The following is a 21574-nucleotide window of genomic DNA, read 5'->3' as shown; positions in this document are numbered from 1 at the left end:
ACAAATGTGAATGTTATTTTTAGTGTGATATTATTATTAATTGTATAATATATATTTTTTATAAATGTATTTGTTTTTGGTTTGATGATTTTGGTGGATGGTAGAATATAGCAACGCAATAATTATATAATTACATGAATTTAAAAGTTTCTTTCAAACAATCATTTCCTTTATTAACATTTTTCAAAAAATCCTCCAGTTTTCACAACGACGAACATGATCCCGACTGCCACTATAGAAATGGTTTTAGGTAAGCATCAATGAATCCTTCACGAAATCAAACGTTTCTTCATTGACAACTTCAACGTACGCTAAAACCGACCGCTGTTTTGTGATCAGGAGTGAGTTCACAACACAACGAGCAGGTTTGCAGTGTGTGGGGAAACTACCATTACAAGACCTTCGACGGGAACTACTTCCAGCTTTCATCTTCCTGCAACTACATCCTGACGTCACACTGTTTGAGCAGCTATGAGGACTTTAACATCCAGCTGAGACATCAGGTGGTGAACAACGACCCCACGATCAGCAAAGTCACCATGAAGCTGCAGGGGACCGTCGTAGAGCTGACCAAAGGCTCTCTCAGGGTTAATGGCCAAACGTAAGTGACCGTGATGATCAGATCATGTGAATTAAACTATCATGTCAAACTATCAATTACAAAATCATGCGTTGAGTTTTAACGTCACTCCAGTCAGTTCTCACCTTGTTTTCTGATGGTGGTGGTGGTAAATATTGCAAGCATAATGTCTTTGACTGATCTGTATTGTATGAGCAGAAATAAAGGTGACTCGGCGTGATTTTACTTTATTTGACCTCTTTCTGTAGAGTCACACTTCCATTTAGCAGCTCTGAAGTTTTCATCGAGAAGATGACGTCTTATATTTCGGTCAAAGCCATTTTGGGGCTGGTAGCCATGTGGAACGAGGATGATTCATTCATGGTAAGGATCTTTTCTACACGCAACAAACATTTATTACTAATTCTGCCTCCAATAGCTAAAATAATTTGATTGGTTTTCAGGTCAAGTTAGATGAAAAATACAAAAACCAGACATGTGGACTTTGTGGAGACTTCAACGGAATCGAGGTTTACAATGAATTCATCAGTGATGGTACTTTTTATAGTTTATTTGACTAGTGAAATATATCTGTAACCATCTCGAATGTTTCGCATTATTGTACTCAGACAATAACGAATCGTTTATATCCTGGTCCAGGAAATACGCTTTCTGTTTCTGATTATGGGAATCTTTGGAAGATGGATGATCCGACAGAGGTTTGCAAGGAAGACATAGTACCTCTTGAGGAAAACTGTGGAGATGAGGTATGAAAATAAATGGTCATTTTTCTCTTGTCTGAAACAAGCAGTTAAGTGCCTTTGAAATGTGTACAAACCAAGGTAGTAATAATCAAGTATTTTAGCTAAAAATCCTATGGTTTCGGATAAAATGTCAAACATGGGTGACAAAAACAGTTGGGTGGCAAATTCAAGTTTTAATATTATGATCATAAGCACAGAAGTAGAGACTTTCACATATATATGGTGTTGGTTCATGTTTGTTGTCCCTTTTGTCCCAAAAGATCCATAAAATGAAATAAAATTTATACTTTTGAAAAAAGCTAATCAACAAAGTAACAAAACATGAAGGGGGCTGAATACTTTCTGCTTCTGCTTAATAAATATGGATATGCGGTAAACGTGATTATATCAAGTTCTTGTTGATCCTGGAACAACATTCCAATCAGCCAATCAGATTTGAGGGAAAATGTTTCAGAAAATATGTTTTAGGCTTAAAAAAAATGTTTATCCTGGATCAATCATTCATGTATATGCATTTACATGTAGCTGATGCATTTATTTGAAGAAATATACTTGAGTTAGTATTATGAATTAAATATTACATGTAATATTTAGAAATATGTAGAAATGCAGGGTTCAAGTCACATGTAGATATTTGTTTAGTCAATATATATATATATATATATTTCATCATTTGTAGCTGTAGCAATAATGATTGGGTTGTTTGGTGGTAATTATTTACTGTGACTTCTCATTTCCTACAGAATTTCTGCCGCGATATCTTCTCCAGTTCAGTGTTCAATGATTGCAAAGGTCGGGTTTCCATTGATTCATTTGTCCAAGTTTGCATGAAAGACCTGTGCCATTGCAACGGCACTTCTGGATCCTTCTGTCTGTGCAAATCCATCGCCGAATATTCAAGGCAGTGCGTGCATGCAGGAGGGAAGCCTGAAGAATGGAGATCAGAATATTTCTGCCGTAAGTACGCCGTCTTCTATTAGCGGCTCATTTCTTTAGTCCTTCGTGCATTTTTGTCTTACCTACACCTGTATCCCCTTTTTTCGTATGTTACAGCACATCCATGTCCAGAAAGCATGATCCACCAAGAATGTGGAAATCCCTGCACTGACACCTGCACAAACCCTGAAATAGGACAAGTGTGTGAGCACCACTGCATTGATGGATGCTTCTGCCCTCCTGGTACGGTGTTTTTTTCTAAAATAACTGTCTGCACTGATTGCAACTGATTGCCGTTTGTCCGACTTCACTTAACCTCTCTAGTGGACTGCAGTCATTTTAGATTGAACGTTTATTAGATTATAACATCATTAAAAAAGTCTATAAAGTCTTGCGATCTTTGGAAATGATTGGGATTTATATACAAAAATACATATGAAAACACTGAGCATTTTTAGGAGGACAACCTACAACAAATATTTTTTGGTAATTTTTTGGTACAATAATTTTTTTTGTTTTGTTCATTAAGGATCACAATTCTGAGAAATACCTGAGATTCTGAGAAATTCTGAGATTAAACAACAATAGTTGTGGCGTTCTGAACATATCCATTCTATCCTGTGCAATAACCTGTTTTGCTCTTTCTCTCTCTTCCAGGCACTATTTTTGATGATATACACAATACTGGCTGTATCCCGCACAGCGAATGCTCCTGCGTCCTTGGAGGTAAAATATTCGCCTCTGGGGAGAATTACACAAGCAGCTGCAGAGACTGGTAAGCCTTGAATTTGCTCTCAAAGCCAGGATAAAAATGAATAATATTAAATTATGTTCTATATTGAGTGTTTATGAACAGTATGTTTACAGTGACGTTATTTTTTCCACTTAGTACTTGTGAACAGGGACAGTGGAACTGTATCCAGAAGGATTGCCCACATTTATGCTCAGTAGAGGGTGGATCCCATATTACCACTTATGATGGAAAAGCCTACACCTTTCATGGAGACTGCACTTATGTGCTGTCCAAAGTATGTACTTCCTCGTGCTTGAAGGCAGTTCTTACGACAACTTTACAAGAAACTGCATATAGGTTGTTTCTGGAATAATTAGAAGCAGCTAGCAAATAAGTGATTGTTTTTTATGTATTGTGCTTAATTGAATAAAGCAAAACACATCGAATTCACCTCGTTCAATTTTCTTTCCTTTTCAAAAGCAATGCACAGGCACAGAATTCACAGTTCAAGGAGACTTGGTGAAATGTGGTGTGACTGAAACTGAAACCTGTTTGAAGTCAGTAACGCTGGCATTGTTAGATGGAACTAATGTAAGTACTAAAATGAACCGAAAGAGAAAACGTAACACACCACTTATCATATCAAATCGGATTTTTCGCTAACTTTCTTTTCGCTGTATTCTCTTTTGCACACAGGTAATCAAAGTGGATTCCAGTGGAAATATTGAGGTCAACCGAATAATTGCCCAGGTGCCACTTTTTACAGGTAGGCAAATGAAAGATGAGAATAGAAAAGTTTGAAAGAAAAAAAGATAAATACTATGAATAACCTACATGTAATAACCTAAAGGCAATTTCCCCCTTGCAGCACTAAAGCACACATTGCTATTATTACAGTTTTGTATTTGGGTAAAGTAAAAAACATGGTTTTATTTTAACTTTAATATCTGAGAAAGGCTATTCCAGTAGTGTTGGTGCATTTGAATAACCGTTCAGAATGGAGATTGCTTATACCAAGTATTTATTAATATGTCTGTTATTATTTGATTTTCAGCTGATGTGAGTATTTTCAAGCCCTCCTCGTTCTACATAGTCATCCAGGCCCATTTGATTGGGCTTCGTCTTCAGATCCAGCTCGTACCTCTAATGCAACTTTACATCACAGTCAACTCAGTGTACCAAGGAGAAACATGCGGTATTCATTTTTATCTTACCCTCTCATGCAATACAAGCAGCATCAAATCAATAAATGTGCATGTAATTTTTTTTTAGACTGTTTTAATTCTGCTACCTGCATTAATCTTGCTAATAACAAAACAATGCACAGGTCTTTGTGGCAATTTCAACAACATTCAGGCTGATGATTTCACAACCATTGGTGGACTCAGGGAAGCTACCGCTTTAGATTTTGCCAACACCTGGAAAACAAGAGCAAGTTGCCCTGATGTCAAAAGAAACTTTGAGAATCCTTGCAGTCTTAGCACTGAAAATGGTATGAATTCACTCAGTTGCTGTGATTTTGATTTATAACTCTGGAATGTCATTAAAGACTAATCATCAATATTTGTTCTAATAAGCACATTTTGCTTCACAGAGAAATATGCACAGCACTGGTGCTCCCTGCTATCAGATCCCTCATCAGTGTTTGCCCCCTGCCACTCTGAAATCAGCCCTGAAGTCTACAAAGCAGTAAGTGAAAATACGTTCCTCCTCTTTTGGGGTTTTTTGTGTTTTTTGGAGTTTTGTCTAAGTTTTACATACTTTCCAGAATTGCATATATGACAGCTGCAACTGTGAGAAAAGTGAGGACTGCATGTGTGCTGCTTTGTCCTCATACGTTCACGCATGTGCTGCAAGAGGGATAGTTCTTGATGGCTGGAGAGAAGTTGCCTGCAGTGAGTTGCTTTCTTCTCTGGAGGGCTTGAGGATATTAGATAGCTACTTTATTTCCAAATTCAAACAGACTGAAAACAAGAGCTCAAATAAGAATTTTTGGTTGCGATATGTTCATCAAGTTGATTGTCTATTTCTCCTCAGACACGTACATGCTAACCTGCCCCAGCACCACGGTCTACTCTTATCAAATGACCAGCTGTGACCGCACTTGTCGATCCCTCAGCCAATCAGACAGCACCTGCACTGTTGACTTCGTGCCAGTAGATGGCTGTGGCTGTGCAGAAGGAACGTACATGAATGATAATGGTGACTGTGTTGCGCCTGCCAGCTGCTCATGTTATGATTCAGGCAAAATTATTCCTGCCGGAGACGTAATCTCTAAAGATGGTGGATCATGGTATGCACATTGAGTTGGTTGCAATTAAAAAAATAATAATGTTCTAGGCAGGGTTTTTCAAAGTTTTTGGTGTCAGTGACCTCCAAATATGACAACCTGAGACACCAATATAAAGTTAACTACTTTACATTTATTTACGTATTTATATTAGGCTAACTGTGAGAAAATGTAGCTATGCATAATTGCATAGCTTATAATGAATAGCTTTTAACTTATATATTTAAATTTCAGTATTTGCGACATGGGGAAACTGAGCTGCACTGGGGTATCAAATGGGGAAGGTGAGTGAAGCTATATTTAACTTGTGCATTAAAAAACACAGATTTCTGGTTCACCCTTCTGTTGTATTTGTACTTGAGATCAGCTACGTGCACAGCCCTAATGTCTTTTTGTGCATTCTAATAGAGTGCCAAGATCCAATGACGTTTTTCAACTGCTCCAGTGCTAGCCCTGGATCCACAGGATCAGAGTGTCAGAAGAGCTGCAACACATTAGACATGGCCTGCGTGAGTTGCCTTAATTCCTATAAGAGAATAGGCCATGCTGATGTAATTTCAAAAAACTACTCATAAATACACAATGAAATATTGTAATGTGTGGAATGCAAAACCAATTCGTTTTGGAAGACATTTAAAAAATACTTTTGAGTATTTACTTACTGAACTTGAATGAAAATATTTTATATACTCCTTTTTGTAGTACTGAGAAAATAATAGCATAAGGGTTTAGAATGGCATTGGGGTGAGTAGATAACTAAATTGTTAAATATGGGGCGACCCGTTCCTTGCAGCAACTACAAGTAAATATTTTAATGTTGAATGACTGCAGATCAGCACAGAGTGTGTGTCTGGCTGTGTGTGCCCCTCTGGACTGGTGTCTGATGGGAAAGGTGGCTGTATCGCTGAAAACCTGTGCCCGTGCTTCCACAACGGAGTTGCCTACCAACCCGGAGAAAGCATTAAGACTGACTGTAATAAATGGTATGTTTAGCTGTTCAAGACTTGTAATTATTTTTCATATTCTACATACAGTTTTAATACTGAACTTGTATTCCTTTGTATAGTACTTGTAAGGATAGACGATGGATCTGTACCACAAATCAGTGCAGTGGGACATGCAGCATCTATGGAGACGGCCACTATAAAACATTCGATGAGAAAAGATATGTCTTTAGTGGAAACTGCGAATACAGCCTTGTGCAGGTATTAACATTGCACTTCCTCGCAAAGACTGAAGATCAGTAAACTGTATTTTTATAATCTGAATGTCAATTTTATGCCATGACCAGGACTTCTGCAACAACACCACAGGCACGTTTAGAGTCATTACTGAAAACATTCCCTGTGGATCCACCGGCACAACTTGTTCCAAGGCTATCAAGCTGTTTCTTGGAGTAAGTTAACTTCTCGCATTCATAGCAACCTTACATTAGTGAAGAATAAGCATTGCAATTATGCCATCATATTTCAGGGCATTGAGCTTAGATTGATAGATGGATCCTACCAAGTTGTTCGTAGAGATGCAGGAGAGGAGATTCCCTACCAGATGCGCACCATGGGGCTTTACTTGGTGATTGAGGCCAATAATGGTTTGATGCTCATATGGGACAGAAAAACAACTATACACATCAAACTGAGTCCAGAGTTTAATGTGAGTAAAGTGGTTGGTTCATCAGCTAAACCCTTGTTGACTCTATTTGTTAACTGCAAAATCAGATTTATTTTATGTATTAATTTTTCCATTTGAATCGATAGGGCCGCGTGTGTGGTCTGTGCGGAAACTATGATGGAAATGCGAATAATGATTTCACTACGCGCAGTCAAGCAATTGCTGTCGAAACACTGGATTTTGTAAACAGTTGGAAGCTCTCTAACTGTCCAGATGCAACCCTTGTCCAAGATCCTTGTGTCCATAATCCATATAGAGAGGCTTGGGCACAGAGGCAGTGTAGCATCATTACTAGCAGTGTCTTCTCAACCTGTCATTCACAGGTAATTACAACAAACTATGTATTTTTATCTGAAACATTGAATGCAATTTTGGTAACAGCCATATTGCCATGAATATTGCTTTAAAGGTGGACCCCTCTCCTTTTTATGAAGCTTGTGTGAGAGATGCATGTGCCTGTGATAGTGGTGGAGATTATGAGTGTTTCTGCACAGCTGTAACAGCCTATGCACAAGCCTGTAATGAGGCTGGAGCCTGTGTTGCTTGGAGAACACCTAAAATATGCCGTAAGTCACAAATGGTTATATGACTGTCATTAGATGTGCTGTGGTGGAATGACTAAAAGCTGCAAATCTCGAAGACAAAGAAACAGGTTTAAAAGGTTGCCTTTTTATTGCAGCAATGTTTTGTGATTATTACAACCCTCCTGGTGAATGTGAGTGGCATTACAAACCTTGTGGAACACCTTGTATGCAGACATGTAGAAACCCCTCTGGAAATTGCTCTAGTCAGATACCAGCACTTGAAGGTGAGAACTCATAGTTAAATCCAGTTATATCACCTGGATGAAGAGAATATTTTGGTTTAGAATTTTCTTCTTTTTTTATGTTTTTGCTTAAAAGAAAAGTGATTAAGTCAATATATATATATATTTATGCATTTTTTACTTTTACAATTTTTAGGTTGCTATCCTAAATGCCCTCCCGAGCAGCCTATTTTTGATGAGGATACCATGAAGTGTGTGACGCAGGAGGATTGTGGCTGTTTTGTTGATATGTTACATTATGAGGTTGGCCAGCAGGTGCCAACCACAGATATGTGTCAGTCATGGTATGTGTACATATTTTTTACTCATATTCATATTTAAGAAAGGTCACTAACAGTTTTGAAATATATATAATCTACCCTATCTTGTTTCTCATGTAGTTATTGTACATCTCTTGGTGTTGTCTGTGACTTTGATGTAAATGGTAAGGTTTTTAGCATTTCAGTTATAGTATAGTTTAAGGATTTTACCTTATACCTTTTCCATATAAATTTTCTCTTGTTTTCAGCATGTACATGCCAGTACAACAATGTAGAGTACAACTTTGGAGATATAATTTATCACACAACGGATGGGCTGGGAGGTTGTATCACAGGCATATGTTCAGTGAATGGAACTATTGAGAGGACTTTGATACCTTGTGAAACAACTACTGTTCCAGCAACCACATTCACCCAGACAACAACGCAGAAATTAACACCAACTCCGACAACAGTTTTTGTCTTCAGCACCCCAGGTAACTTTTAATTTATATGGTACACATTTATTCCTGATCTTATATGTTGCTACTAGAGTTTGTTTAAGCCTCATGCATTGTAAATCAAAGCTTATGCATTTGTTCTACTGGGTTAAGCTTGTTGTAAACATTTTATAGTGTTCAATGTATGAAAATATACGTTTAGACACCAAACTGTTAATTTGCTTGTTTTTTTATTTAGATTTAACTTTGCAACTTCGTAAATTTACATTTCTCTTGTCCACAGAATACACTTCACCTAAAACTGAAAAAGAAACAACCAGAACTCATGAAGATTTATCAACATCAAGCAAGCCAGAACAATTGACAAGTGGACATTTAAGCCAACCAACAACTGAAGTTATTTTAACTGCTTCTACTACAAAAATGCAATATTCTACTGAAAAACTGATAGCAGTAACTTCAATGTCTTCAACAACATCAGTTGAAAAATCAACACTGTCCTTGTCCACAACAGGAAAAAAAACAAGAGAGCCTGAAAGCTCTACAGAGGGACAAAGTACAAGGACAATAACAACATCAGAAACCTCAATTGCACCCATTACAAAAACGCTTGCAACAAACACTGGCCAACCATCTTCAGAATCATCAGCTCCAATCGTGGTCTCCACATCTTCAAAATCATCTACAGCTACTCAAACAACTGGACAACCAACAACAACTGAGACTGTAACTGAAAATGAACTGACCACAGCACAGACACCTCTCTCCAGCACCACCAGGCCACCAAAAGTGGGTACGACTGCTCTAACAAACCAACCAACGACAACAGCAACAACCACTTTAGAAGAGGTAACTGGCACATCATCTGAAACATCTACAAGCACGGCTCTGCCAGTGTCACAAACTTCAGTGCCAGTGGTTACATCCACACAACCAACAACACAGACAAAATCAACTGCTGTCGCAGTCACTACCCTTGTGTACACAACAGTGAGCGCAGAATCATCCACTGGGTCTGAGGTTACCACTCAAGGTCCTTCTGCAACAACAAAACCACTCAAAGCTGAAACAACTCTTTCCACCACCACACAAGCCCTCCCATCCACTACTCTCATCATTGAGGAAGGAAGCACCACTGCCCGACCATCTTCAGAATCATCGACTCCAATCTTAGTCCCCACAACTTCAAAATCATCTACAGCTACTCAAACAACTGGACAGCCAACAACAACCGAGACTGTGACTGAAAATGAACTGACCACAGCTCAGACACCTCTCTCCAGCACCACCAGGCCACCAAAAGTGGGTACGACTGCCCTAACAAACCAACCAACGACAACAGCAACAACCACTTTAGAAGAGGTAACTGGCACATCATCTGAAACATCTACAAGCACGGCTCTGCCAGTGTCACAAACTTCAGTGCCAGTGGTTACATCCACACAGCCAACAACACAGACTAAAACAACTGCTGTCCCAGTCACTACCCTTGTGTACACAACAGTGAGCGCAGAATCATCCACTGGGTCTGAGGTTACCACTCAAGGTCCTTCCGCAACAACAAAACCACTCAAAGCTGAAACAACTCTTTCCACCACCACACAAGCCCTCCCATCCACTACTCTCATCATTGAGGAAGGAAGCACCACTGCCCGACCATCTACAGAATCATCGGCTCCAATTTTAGTCCCCACAACTTCAAAATCATCTACAGCTACTCAAACAACTGGACAGCCAACAACAACCGAGACTGTGACTGAAAATGAACTGACAACAGCTCAGACACCTCTCTCCAGCACCACCAGGCCACCAAAAGTGGGTACGACTGCCCTAACAAACCAGCCAACGACAACAGCAACAACCACTTCAGAAGAAGTAACTGGTACATCATCTGAAACATCTACAAGCACGGCTCTGCCAGTGTGTCACAAACTTCAGTGCCAGTGGTTACATCCAAACAGCCAACAACACAGACTAAAACAACTGTTGTCCCAGTCACTACCCTTGTGTACACAACAGTGAGCGCAGAATCATCCACTGGGTCTGAGGTTACCACTCAAGGTCCTTCTGCAACAACAAAACCACTCAAAGCTGAAACAACTCTTTCCACCACCACACAAGCCCTCCCATCCACTACTCTCATCATTGAGGAAGGAAGCACACTGTCCGACCATCTTCAGAATCATCAGCTCCAATCTTAGTCCCCACAACTTCAAAATCATCTACAGCTACTCAAACAACAGGACAGCCAACAACAACTGAGATTGTAACTGAAAATGAACTGACCACAGCTCAGACACCTCTCTCCAGCACCACCAGGCCACCAAAGTGGGTACGACTGCCCTAACAAACCAACCAACGACAACAGCAACAACCACTTTAGAAGAGGTAACTGGCACATCATCTGAAACATCTACACGCACGGCTCTGCCAGTGTCACAAACTTCAGTGCCAGTGGTTACATCCACACAGCCAACAACACAGACTAAAACAACTGCTGTCCCAGTCACTACCCTTGTGTACACAACAGTGAGCGCAGAATCATCCACTGGGTCTGAGGTTACCACTCAAGGTCCTTCCGCAACAACAAAACCACTCAAAGCTGAAACAACTCTTTCCACCACCACACAAGCCCTCCCATCCACTACTCTCATCATTGAGGAAGGAAGCACCACTGCCCGACCATCTTCAGAATCATCAGCTCCAATCTTAGTCCCCACAACTTCAAAATCATCTACAGCTACTCAAACAACTGGACAGCCAACAACAACCGAGACTGTGACTGAAAATGAACTGACCACAGCTCAGACACCTCTCTCCAGCACCACCAGGCCACCAAAAGTGGGTACGACTGCCCTAACAAACCAGCCAACGACTACAGTAACAACCACTTCAGAAGAAGTAACTGGTACATCATCTGAAACATCTACAAGCACGGCTCTGCCAGTGTCACAAACTTCAGTGCCAGTGGTTACATCCAAACAGCCAACAACACAGACTAAAACAACTGTTGTCCCAGTCACTACCCTTGTGTACACAACAGTGAGCGCAGAATCATCCACTGGGTCTGAGGTTACCACTCAAGGTCCTTCTGCAACAACAAAACCACTCAAAGCTGAAACAACTCTTTCCACCACCACACAAGCCCTCCCATCCACTACTCTCATCATTGAGGAAGGAAGCACAACTGTCCGACCATCTTCAGAATCATCAGCTCCAATCTTAGTCCCCACAACTTCAAAATCATCTACAGCTACTCAAACAACAGGACAGCCAACAACAACTGAGATTGTAACTGAAAATGAACTGACCACAGCTCAGACACCTCTCTCCAGCACCACCAGGCCACCAAAAGTGGGTACGACTGCCCTAACAAACCAACCAACGACAACAGCAACAACCACTTTAGAAGAGGTAACTGGCACATCATCTGAAACATCTACAAGCACGGCTCTGCCAGTGTCACAAACTTCAGTGCCAGTGGTTACATCCACACAGCCAACAACACAGACTAAAACAACTGCTGTCCCAGTCACTACCCTTGTGTACACAACAGTGAGCGCAGAATCATCCACTGGGTCTGAGGTTACCACTCAAGGTCCTTCCGCAACAACAAAACCACTCAAAGCTGAAACAACTCTTTCCACCACCACACAAGCCCTCCCATCCACTACACTCATCATTGAGGAAGGAAGCACCACTGCCCGACCATCTTCAGAATCGTCGACTCCAATCTTAGTCCCCACAACTTCAAAATCATCTACAGCTACTCAAACAACTGGACAGCCAACAACAACCGAGACTGTGACTGAAAATGAACTGACCACAGCTCAGACACCTCTCTCCAGCACCACCAGACCACCAAAAGTGGGTACGACTGCCCTAACAAACCAACCAACGACAACAGCAACAACCACTTTAGAAGAGGTAACTGGCACATCATCTGAAACATCTACAAGCACGGCTCTGCCAGTGTCACAAACTTCAGTGCCACTGGTTACATCCACACAGCCAACAACACAGACTAAAACAACTGCTGTCCCAGTCACTACCCTTGTGTACACAACAGTGAGCGCAGAATCATCCACTGGGTCTGAGGTTACCACTCAAGGTCCTTCGCAACAACAAAACCACTCAAAGCTGAAACAACTCTTTCCACCACCACCACACAAGCCCTCCCATCCACTACACTCATCATTGAGGAAGGAAGCACCACTGCCCGACCATCTTCAGAATCGTCGACTCCAATCTTAGTCCCCACAACGTCAAAATCATCTACAGCTACTCAAACAACTGGACAGCTAACAACAACCGAGACTGTGACTGAAAATGAACTGACCACAGCTCAGACACCTCTCTCCAGCACCACCAGGCCACCAAAAGTTGGTACGACTGCCCTAACAAACCAACCAACGACAACAGCAACAACCACTTTAGAAGAGGTAACTGGCACATCATCTGAAACATCTACACGCACGGCTCTGCCAGTGTCACAAACTTCAGTGCCAGTGGTTACATCCACACAGCCAACAACACAGACTAAAACAACTGCTGTCCCAGTCACTACCCTTGTGTACACAACAGTGAGCGCAGAATCATCCACTGGGTCTGAGGTTACCACTCAAGGTCCTTCCGCAACAACAAAACCACTCAAAGCTGAAACAACTCTTTCCACCACCACACAAGCCCTCCCATCCACTACTCTCATCATTGAGGAAGGAAGCACCACTGCCCGACCATCTTCAGAATCATCAGCTCCAATCTTAGTCCCCACAACTTCAAAATCATCTACAGCTACTCAAACAACTGGACAGCCAACAACAACCGAGACTGTGACTGAAAATGAACTGACCACAGCTCAGACACCTCTCTCCAGCACCACCAAGCCACCAAAAGTGGGTACGACTGCCCTAACAAACCAGCCAACGACTACAGCAACAACCACTTCAGAAGAAGTAACTGGTACATCATCTGAAACATCTACAAGCACGGCTCTGCCAGTGTCACAAACTTCAGTGCCAGTGGTTACATCCAAACAGCCAACAACACAGACTAAAACAACTGTTGTCCCAGTCACTACCCTTGTGTACACAACAGTGAGCGCAGAATCATCCACTGGGTCTGAGGTTACCACTCAAGGTCCTTCCGCAACAACAAAACCACTCAAAGCTGAAACAACTCTTTCCACCACCACACAAGCCCTCCCATCCACTACTCTCATCATTGAGGAAGGAAGCACAACTGTCCGACCATCTTCAGAATCATCAGCTCCAATCTTAGTCCCCACAACTTCAAAATCATCTACACCTACTCAAACAACAGGACAGCCAACAACAACTGAGATTGTAACTGAAAATGAACTGACCACAGCTCAGACACCTCTCTCCAGCACCACCAGGCCACCAAAAGTGGGTACGACTGCCCTAACAAACCAACCAACGACAACAGCAACAACCACTTTAGAAGAGGTAACTGGCACATCATCTGAAACATCTACAAGCACGGCTCTGCCAGTGTCACAAACTTCAGTGCCAGTGGTTACATCCACACAGCCAACAACACAGACTAAAACAACTGCTGTCCCAGTCACTACCCTTGTGTACACAACAGTGAGCGCAGAATCATCCACTGGGTCTGAGGTTACCACTCAAGGTCCTTCCGCAACAACAAAACCACTCAAAGCTGAAACAACTCTTTCCACCACCACACAAGCCCTCCCATCCACTACACTCATCATTGAGGAAGGAAGCACCACTGCCCGACCATCTTCAGAATCGTCGACTCCAATCTTAGTCCCCACAACGTCAAAATCATCTACAGCTACTCAAACAACTGGACAGCCAACAACAACCGAGACTGTGACTGAAAATGAACTGACCACAGCTCAGACACCTCTCTCCAGCACCACCAGGCCACCAAAAGTGGGTACGACTGCCCTAACAAACCAACCAACGACAACAGCAACAACCACTTTAGAAGAGGTAACTGGCACATCATCTGAAACATCTACACGCACGGCTCTGCCAGTGTCACAAACTTCAGTGCCAGTGGTTACATCCACACAGCCAACAACACAGACTAAAACAACTGCTGTCCCAGTCACTACCCTTGTGTACACAACAGTGAGCGCAGAATCATCCACTGGGTCTGAGGTTACCACTCAAGGTCCTTCGCAACAACAAAACCACTCAAAGCTGAAACAACTCTTTCCACCACCACACAAGCCCTCCCATCCACTACTCATCATTGAGGAAGGAAGCACCACTGCCCGACCATCTTCAGAATCATCGACTCCAATCTTAGTCCCCACAACTTCAAAATCATCTACAGCTACTCAAACAACTGGACAGCCAACAACAACCGAGACTGTGACTGAAAATGAACTGACCACAGCTCAGATACCTCTCTCCAGCACCACCAGGCCACCAAAAGTGGGTACGACTGCCCTAACAAACCAACCAACGACAACAGCAACAACCACTTTAGAAGAGGTAACTGGCACATCATCTGAAACATCTACAAGCACGGCTCTGCCAGTGTCACAAACTTCAGTGCCAGTGGTTACATCCACACAGCCAACAACACAGACTAAAACAACTGCTGTCCCAGTCACTACCCTTGTGTACACAACAGTGAGCGCAGAATCATCCACTGGGTCTGAGGTTACCACTCAAGGTCCTTCCGCAACAACAAAACCACTCAAAGCTGAAACAACTCTTTCCACCACCACACAAGCCCTCCCATCCACTACACTCATCATTGAGGAAGGAAGCACCACTGCCCGACCATCTTCAGAATCATCGACTCCAATCTTAGTCCCCACAACTTCAAAATCATCTACAGCTACTCAAACAACTGGACAGCCAACAACAACCGAGACTGTGACTGAAAATGAACTGACCACAGCTCAGACACCTCTCTCCAGCACCACCAGGCCACCAAAAGTGGGTACGACTGCCCTAACAAACCAACCAACGACAACAGCAACAACCACTTTAGAAGAGGTAACTGGCACATCATCTGAAACATCTACACGCACGGCTCTGCCAGTGTCACAAACTTCAGTGCCAGTGGTTACATCCACACAGCCAACAACACAGACTAAAACAACTGCTGTCCCAGTCACTATCCTTGTGTACACAACAGTGAGCGCAGAATCATCCACTGGGTCTGAGGTTACCACTCAAGGTCCTTCCGCAACAACAAAACCACTCAAAGCTGAAACAACTCTTTCCACCACCACACAAGCCCTCCCATCCACTACTCTCATCATTGAGGAAGGAAGCACCACTGCTCGACCATCTTCAGAATCATCAGCTCCAATCTTAGTCCCCACAACTTCAAAATCATCTACAGCTACTCAAACAACTGGACAGCCAACAACAACCGAGACTGTGACTGAAAATGAACTGACCACAGCTCAGACACCTCTCTCCAGCACCACCAGGCCACCAAAAGTGGGTACGACTGCCCTAACAAACCAACCAACGACAACAGCAACAACCACTTTAGAAGAGGTAACTGGCACATCATCTGAAACATCTACACGCACGGCTCTGCCAGTGTCACAAACTTCAGTGCCAGTGGTTACATCCACACAGCCAACAACACAGACTAAAACAACTGCTGTCCCAGTCACTATCCTTGTGTACACAACAGTGAGCGCAGAATCATCCACTGGGTCTGAGGTTACCACTCAAGGTCCTTCCGCAACAACAAAACCACTCAAAGCTGAAACAACTCTTTCCACCACCACACAAGCCCTCCCATCCACTACTCTCATCATTGAGGAAGGAAGCACAACTGTCCGACCATCTTCAGAATCATCAGCTCCAATCTTAGTCCCCACAACTTCAAAATCATCTACAGCTACTCAAACAACAGGACAGCCAACAACAACTGAGATTGTAACTGAAAATGAACTGACCACAGCTCAGACACCTCTCTCCAGCACCACCAGGCCACCAAAAGTGGGTACGACTGCCCTAACAAACCAACCAACGACAACAGCAACAACCACTTTAGAAGAGGTAACTGGCACATCATCTGAAACATCTACAAGCACGGCTCTGCCAGTGTCACAAACTTCAGTGCCAGTGGTTACATCCACACAGCCAACAACACAGACTAAAACAACTGCTGTCCCAGTCACTACCCTTGTGTACACAACAGTGAGCGCAGAATCATCCACTGCGTCTGAGGTTACCACTCAAGGTCCTTCCGCAACAACAAAACCACTCAAAGCTGAAACAACTCTTTTCACCACCACACAAGCCCTCCCATCCACTACTCTCATCATTGAGGAAGGAAGCACCACTGCCCGACCATCTACAGAATCATCGGCTCCAATCTTAGTCCCCACAACTTCAAAATCATCTACAGCTACTCAAACAACTGGACAGCCAACAACAACCGAGACTGTGACTGAAAATGAACTGACCACAGCTCAGACACCTCTCTCCAGCACCACCAGGCCACCAAAAGTGGGTACGACTGCCCTAACAAACCAACCAACGACAACAGCAACAACCACTTTAGAAGAGGTAACTGACACATCATCTGAAACATCTACAAGCACGGCTCTGCCAGTGTCACAAACTTCAGTGCCAGTGGTTACATCCACACAGCCAACAACACAGACTAAAACAACTGCTGTCCCAGTCACTACCCTTGTGTACACAACAGTGAGCGCAGAATCATCCACTGCGTCTGAGGTTACCACTCAAGGTCCTTCCGCAACAACAAAACCACTCAAAGCTGAAACAACTCTTTCCACCACCACACAAGCCCTCCCATCCACTACTCTCATCATTGAGGAAGGAAGCACCACTGCCCGACCATCTACAGAATCATCGGCTCCAATTTTAGTCCCCACAACTTCAAAATCATCTACAGCTACTCAAACAACCGGACAGCCAAAAACAACCGAGACTGTGACTGAAAATGAACTGACCACAGCTCAGACACCTCTCTCCAGCACCACCAGGCCACCAAAAGTGGGTACGACTGCCCTAACTAACCAACCAACAGCTACAACCACAACAACTTCAGAACTGGAAACATCTTTCGAAACATCTAAAACAGTGTATACTTCAACGATTTCACCAATTTCCACTCAATATGTTTTCTCATCCACATCCATGAAGACCTCAATTAATCCCATTACACAAACATTAACACCATTTACTAAGAACGTTGCAGTGACCACAACATCGACTTTATTCTCAACCAGTTCTATTGTTTGTTGTTTAGTCAATGGAACACATTTCCAATCAGGTAGAAAATTCCCATCTATTTTTCCTTTTATATCATTTAACAATCATGTGAAAAGCTGAAATTTGTAATGTTATAATTTTTTTGTTTTGTTTTTCAGGTGATACCATTTACAATGTTACTGATGGTTTTGGTTGGTGCTTCACTGCATACTGTAATGCAACTTGCCATATTGTGAAGATTTCAACATCATGTGAAACCTCTCCATCACCATCAATTCCTCCTGAAACAACCACATATTCCAGTTCAACAGCCACAAGTTCCCCAGTAACAACTACAACCTATGGGCCTAAGTGTGATTCACTTGATCTACCAAGACAGGTACATCTTCAAATAGTAGTCTTTTGTTTGATAGGTTATGAAATCAATAGAGATATGGCCGTCATTTTTGCATACGTTAAATATCAGTGGGAACAAAGATAATACCAAAACTAAATGTTAAATACTTGCATCTAGCAGATGTTTTTTATCCAAAGCAGCTTACATTTCACTCATTTTTTTAATATAATACAAGTAAAAGTAAATAAATGTAAAAGTAAATGTCAGTGAAAATTTGGTCATTAATAATATATAGAAAAAAGGTTAAACATTCTCAAATGACAAATTCTCAAAATTCTCAATTACTGAATTTTTGATAATTAGTGCATTTCATTTTAACATTCCAGTAAACTAACAAAAACAGATGATAAGCATATTTTCGAATATGTGTAACAGATTTGCATATCATCAAAAAATGCAATGACCCCAACAATAATTAAGAATTGAATGCATGTGTCTTTGTGTCAATTGCAGAAAAAAGTAAACAAATTCAATTAACCATTTAATCTACGAAAACAATGTATCTGACAAGTTTTTTTTTTTTTTTTGGCTTTTCAGCCCGGTGATACTTGGCAGACTGGATGTCAAATGTGTGAGTGTGACAGTGAAACACTGACGGTGCGTTGCCAGCCTGTAACTTGTCCCGTTTCACCACCTGGTATTTGCGATAAGCCTGGACAAGTACTTCTGAACACAACAAAAGACTGCTGTGAGATCCATGAGTGCAGTAAGTGATCTGAATACAGAAAATGTTTGGGACACAGAATGATTTTTTAAACGGATGACAGAAATACTATTTATTATTTATATATTTACTAATTTTTAGTTCTTCAGTCATACATACTTGGTTATCAACTATGGCTTTCAAATGATGTCCAAACTCATAGTGTCTTGATTTGAACACTTGTACTGTTTGAAAAGCAGAAAGTTAAACAAAAAAATTCGAATTAATTGTATAAATGTCTGTACATTTACAAAGAAATGCTGAACAAAATGTTTAATATTATTCTACAGGTTGTGATGTGAGCCTGTGCCCTATTCCGACAATACAGTGTCCACTGGGCTTTGTACCATCCTTCAGAGTATCTCCAGATAACTGCTGTCCAGATTATATTTGCTGTATGTATATGAAACATTTGTTATCAGAAAATGTACTTTTACTACGTTGCTGTGCAATGTAGTCATTATTTTTTTTATTTTTACAGCACCCATGGAGGTCTGTGTTCAAAATACCACAGTGTATCAGGTAAAATAAGATATTACATCACTTGATGTGTATATATACCTCCAATACCTCGCAGATATAAAAAGTATACTTATTCCCTCTCTCCATTTTCGTCTGTAGCCTGGCTCATCTATTCCAAGTGATGACCCTTGTATGCTTTGCCAGTGTGGTTGGAACATAGATCCTGAAACAAAACTTCTTGCTGCAGAGTGTATGATAGCTGACTGCAATGATAACTGTCCACAGGTATAAACGTCTATTTCGATCTTCATTAAAAACTAGCTCAGTACTTCACTTCAGTACAGAGTTATATATCACTACCCGGCAGCGTGATGCATTTCTCTTTCTTTTTTCCCTTTAGGGTCACGAGTACCAACCCATTCCTGGTCAGTGCTGTGGAGTGTGTGTTAGCACCGATTGTGTGGTTATGCACGACAACATCACAGTTACCGTTTCGGTATGTTCTGACATGATATTTACTTTAGCATTTAAACAATTGCATTGCAAAGTGCATATTGTAACATCAAATCAATGACATTTGAAATGCTTGCATTAAGTATTCTTTGTATACGTTCTTCACCAACAGGTAGATCAGATATGGCAACCGTCTGATGACAATTGTGTTAAATACAAGTGTGAGAGAGTCAATGGTACCTCAGTGACAGTTGAGATTAAGACCACTTGCCCTGCCTTCAATCCTGACCATTGTATCCCTGTAAGTGGCTTGAAAGGGACTATTTTAGACAACATCTTTTAATTTAACTCAATGGTTACTGTTTTTTTCTTTTTCTACAGGGAACGGAGACAACAGATGCAGATGGCTGCTGTCGAACCTGTGAGTCGAACACCATTTCTCGAGCAAAATAACTTGAAAACAAAAGAAAATATTACTACTGAACAGTGTTGGGTACATTATTAACGATTCCAAATTTCATGAAAAAACTGTAACTGGAACATAATCCATTACATTATACTTTTCAAGTAATATAATCAGACTTTTTTATTACTTGCAGAATAATTTAGACCTCATTGATTCATTAAATACTATAAATATGTATTTATATTAAATAAATATGCATATATATTATTACATTATGTTATTAACAAACATAAAGTGCATTAAACATTATGTAAAAGTTTCCCAAACTGGGCTTTGTGAAGGAACTGCTGGGTTTATGTGAGTTTAATCTAAAGCTAACAATTAATTAAATATTTAAAAGGTTTTATATATATATATATATATATATATATATATATATATATATATATATATATATATATATATTTACAATAAAAATAAAAAATAAATAAATGACATACTGTTATTTCACCATGAGAATAGTATGTAATCAATAAAACATAACTGTATTTTGAAATGAATATATTTACAAGTAGTTTATTTTTTGGAATTTATTCATATAATCTAGATTACATGTAATGGGTTACTACCCAGTATTGCTACTAAACTTGCCAAAAAACTATTTCAGGTCATATAAAGTGTAGAACTGTATTTACTAACACTTACCTTGTTTTTTGGGGGTTTTTTTCCCTTAGGTACATTGGACAACAAATGTAATGTCCAGAAGAACAGCACCTACTTGGTCAGTAATGGCTGTATAAGCAGCACGCCTGTGGAAACAACTTCTTGCTTAGGCTTGTGTGAAACCTCATCAATGTGAGTACCAACATCACCATTTAGAGACCTTCATTTATAAAGACATTATATGTAGTTTGTGCTGTACTTAACAACCGAACCGCCGTCGTATGTTAAAACAGATACTCTGCCGAAGCGAACGCTCTTGTGCACTCATGCTCTTGCTGTCAAGAAATAACAACCACCAAGAAGGAAGTGACCCTGGTTTGCCCGGACAAGTCAAACATCAGCCACACTTACATTTACATAGAGTCTTGCGGCTGCAAGGCCTCCGATTGCTCCGGTCAATCAACTTCCTTGAGGCGACGCCGAAGGAGATCGTGAACCTGAATTCCCGTACAGGAGAGCGGATTTAAAGGGATCTTATGCAATAAATCTGTACATTTTAATAGCACGAAATGTTTGTGATAATAATCTCTATAGTGTCGTGAGAATGACAGCTTTTTTGTTTCTTGTCTAGTAGCTCTTAATAAACCAATGCAAACTGAAGTTTATGTCGTCATTTTTTTCTGGAAAACTGCAACAGTTTCAACGATCTGTGAAGTAAAGACCTTTTGCAACCTATGACCATTGCTCTCGCACTTTTTCTTAGCGTAATTGCATTCAATCTTTTGCGTTAGAGCAA

At 41.1% G+C, this 21574-nt stretch overlaps 2 protein-coding genes across 2 annotated transcripts; both read left to right on the top strand.

Moving 5' to 3' along the window:
* Nucleotides 1–332: 332 nt before the first annotated feature.
* On the top strand, nucleotides 333–8778 carry LOC122348006 (mucin-5AC-like; the record flags this gene model as incomplete). Its single annotated transcript, XM_043243238.1, is given in 27 exon segments — nucleotides 333–601; nucleotides 829–943; nucleotides 1024–1114; nucleotides 1220–1326; nucleotides 2067–2280; nucleotides 2377–2502; nucleotides 2917–3034; nucleotides 3149–3287; nucleotides 3473–3583; nucleotides 3689–3758; nucleotides 4047–4187; nucleotides 4320–4484; nucleotides 4587–4681; nucleotides 4761–4887; nucleotides 5030–5285; nucleotides 5517–5566; nucleotides 5691–5791; nucleotides 6114–6265; nucleotides 6349–6487; nucleotides 6574–6678; nucleotides 6756–6935; nucleotides 7040–7276; nucleotides 7363–7519; nucleotides 7633–7761; nucleotides 7916–8063; nucleotides 8441–8515; nucleotides 8763–8778. Coding segments are annotated over 27 exon segments (3633 nt in total), but the record flags the coding sequence as incomplete, so codon positions are not given.
* A 163-nt stretch (nucleotides 8779–8941) lies between these two features.
* LOC122348005 (mucin-2-like) lies at nucleotides 8942–21428 on the top strand. The gene is made up of 14 exons (XM_043243237.1): nucleotides 8942–10298; nucleotides 10499–10643; nucleotides 10771–12590; nucleotides 12653–17755; nucleotides 17853–18073; nucleotides 18629–18797; nucleotides 19085–19189; nucleotides 19276–19316; nucleotides 19416–19541; nucleotides 19657–19752; nucleotides 19882–20010; nucleotides 20091–20130; nucleotides 20850–20970; nucleotides 21072–21428. Exons 1-14 carry the CDS (start codon nucleotides 8942–8944, stop codon nucleotides 21271–21273), a joined length of 9675 nt encoding a protein of 3224 aa, XP_043099172.1. The 3' UTR covers nucleotides 21274–21428.
* Nucleotides 21429–21574: the final 146 nt, after the last annotated feature.

This window comes from Puntigrus tetrazona, chromosome 7, assembly GCF_018831695.1.
Source record: "Puntigrus tetrazona isolate hp1 chromosome 7, ASM1883169v1, whole genome shotgun sequence".
In the NCBI taxonomy this organism is placed as follows: Eukaryota; Metazoa; Chordata; class Actinopteri; order Cypriniformes; family Cyprinidae; genus Puntigrus; species Puntigrus tetrazona.
The sequence above is the reverse complement of the archived record's forward strand: the minus strand, read 5'-3'. Positions and strand labels throughout refer to the sequence as shown.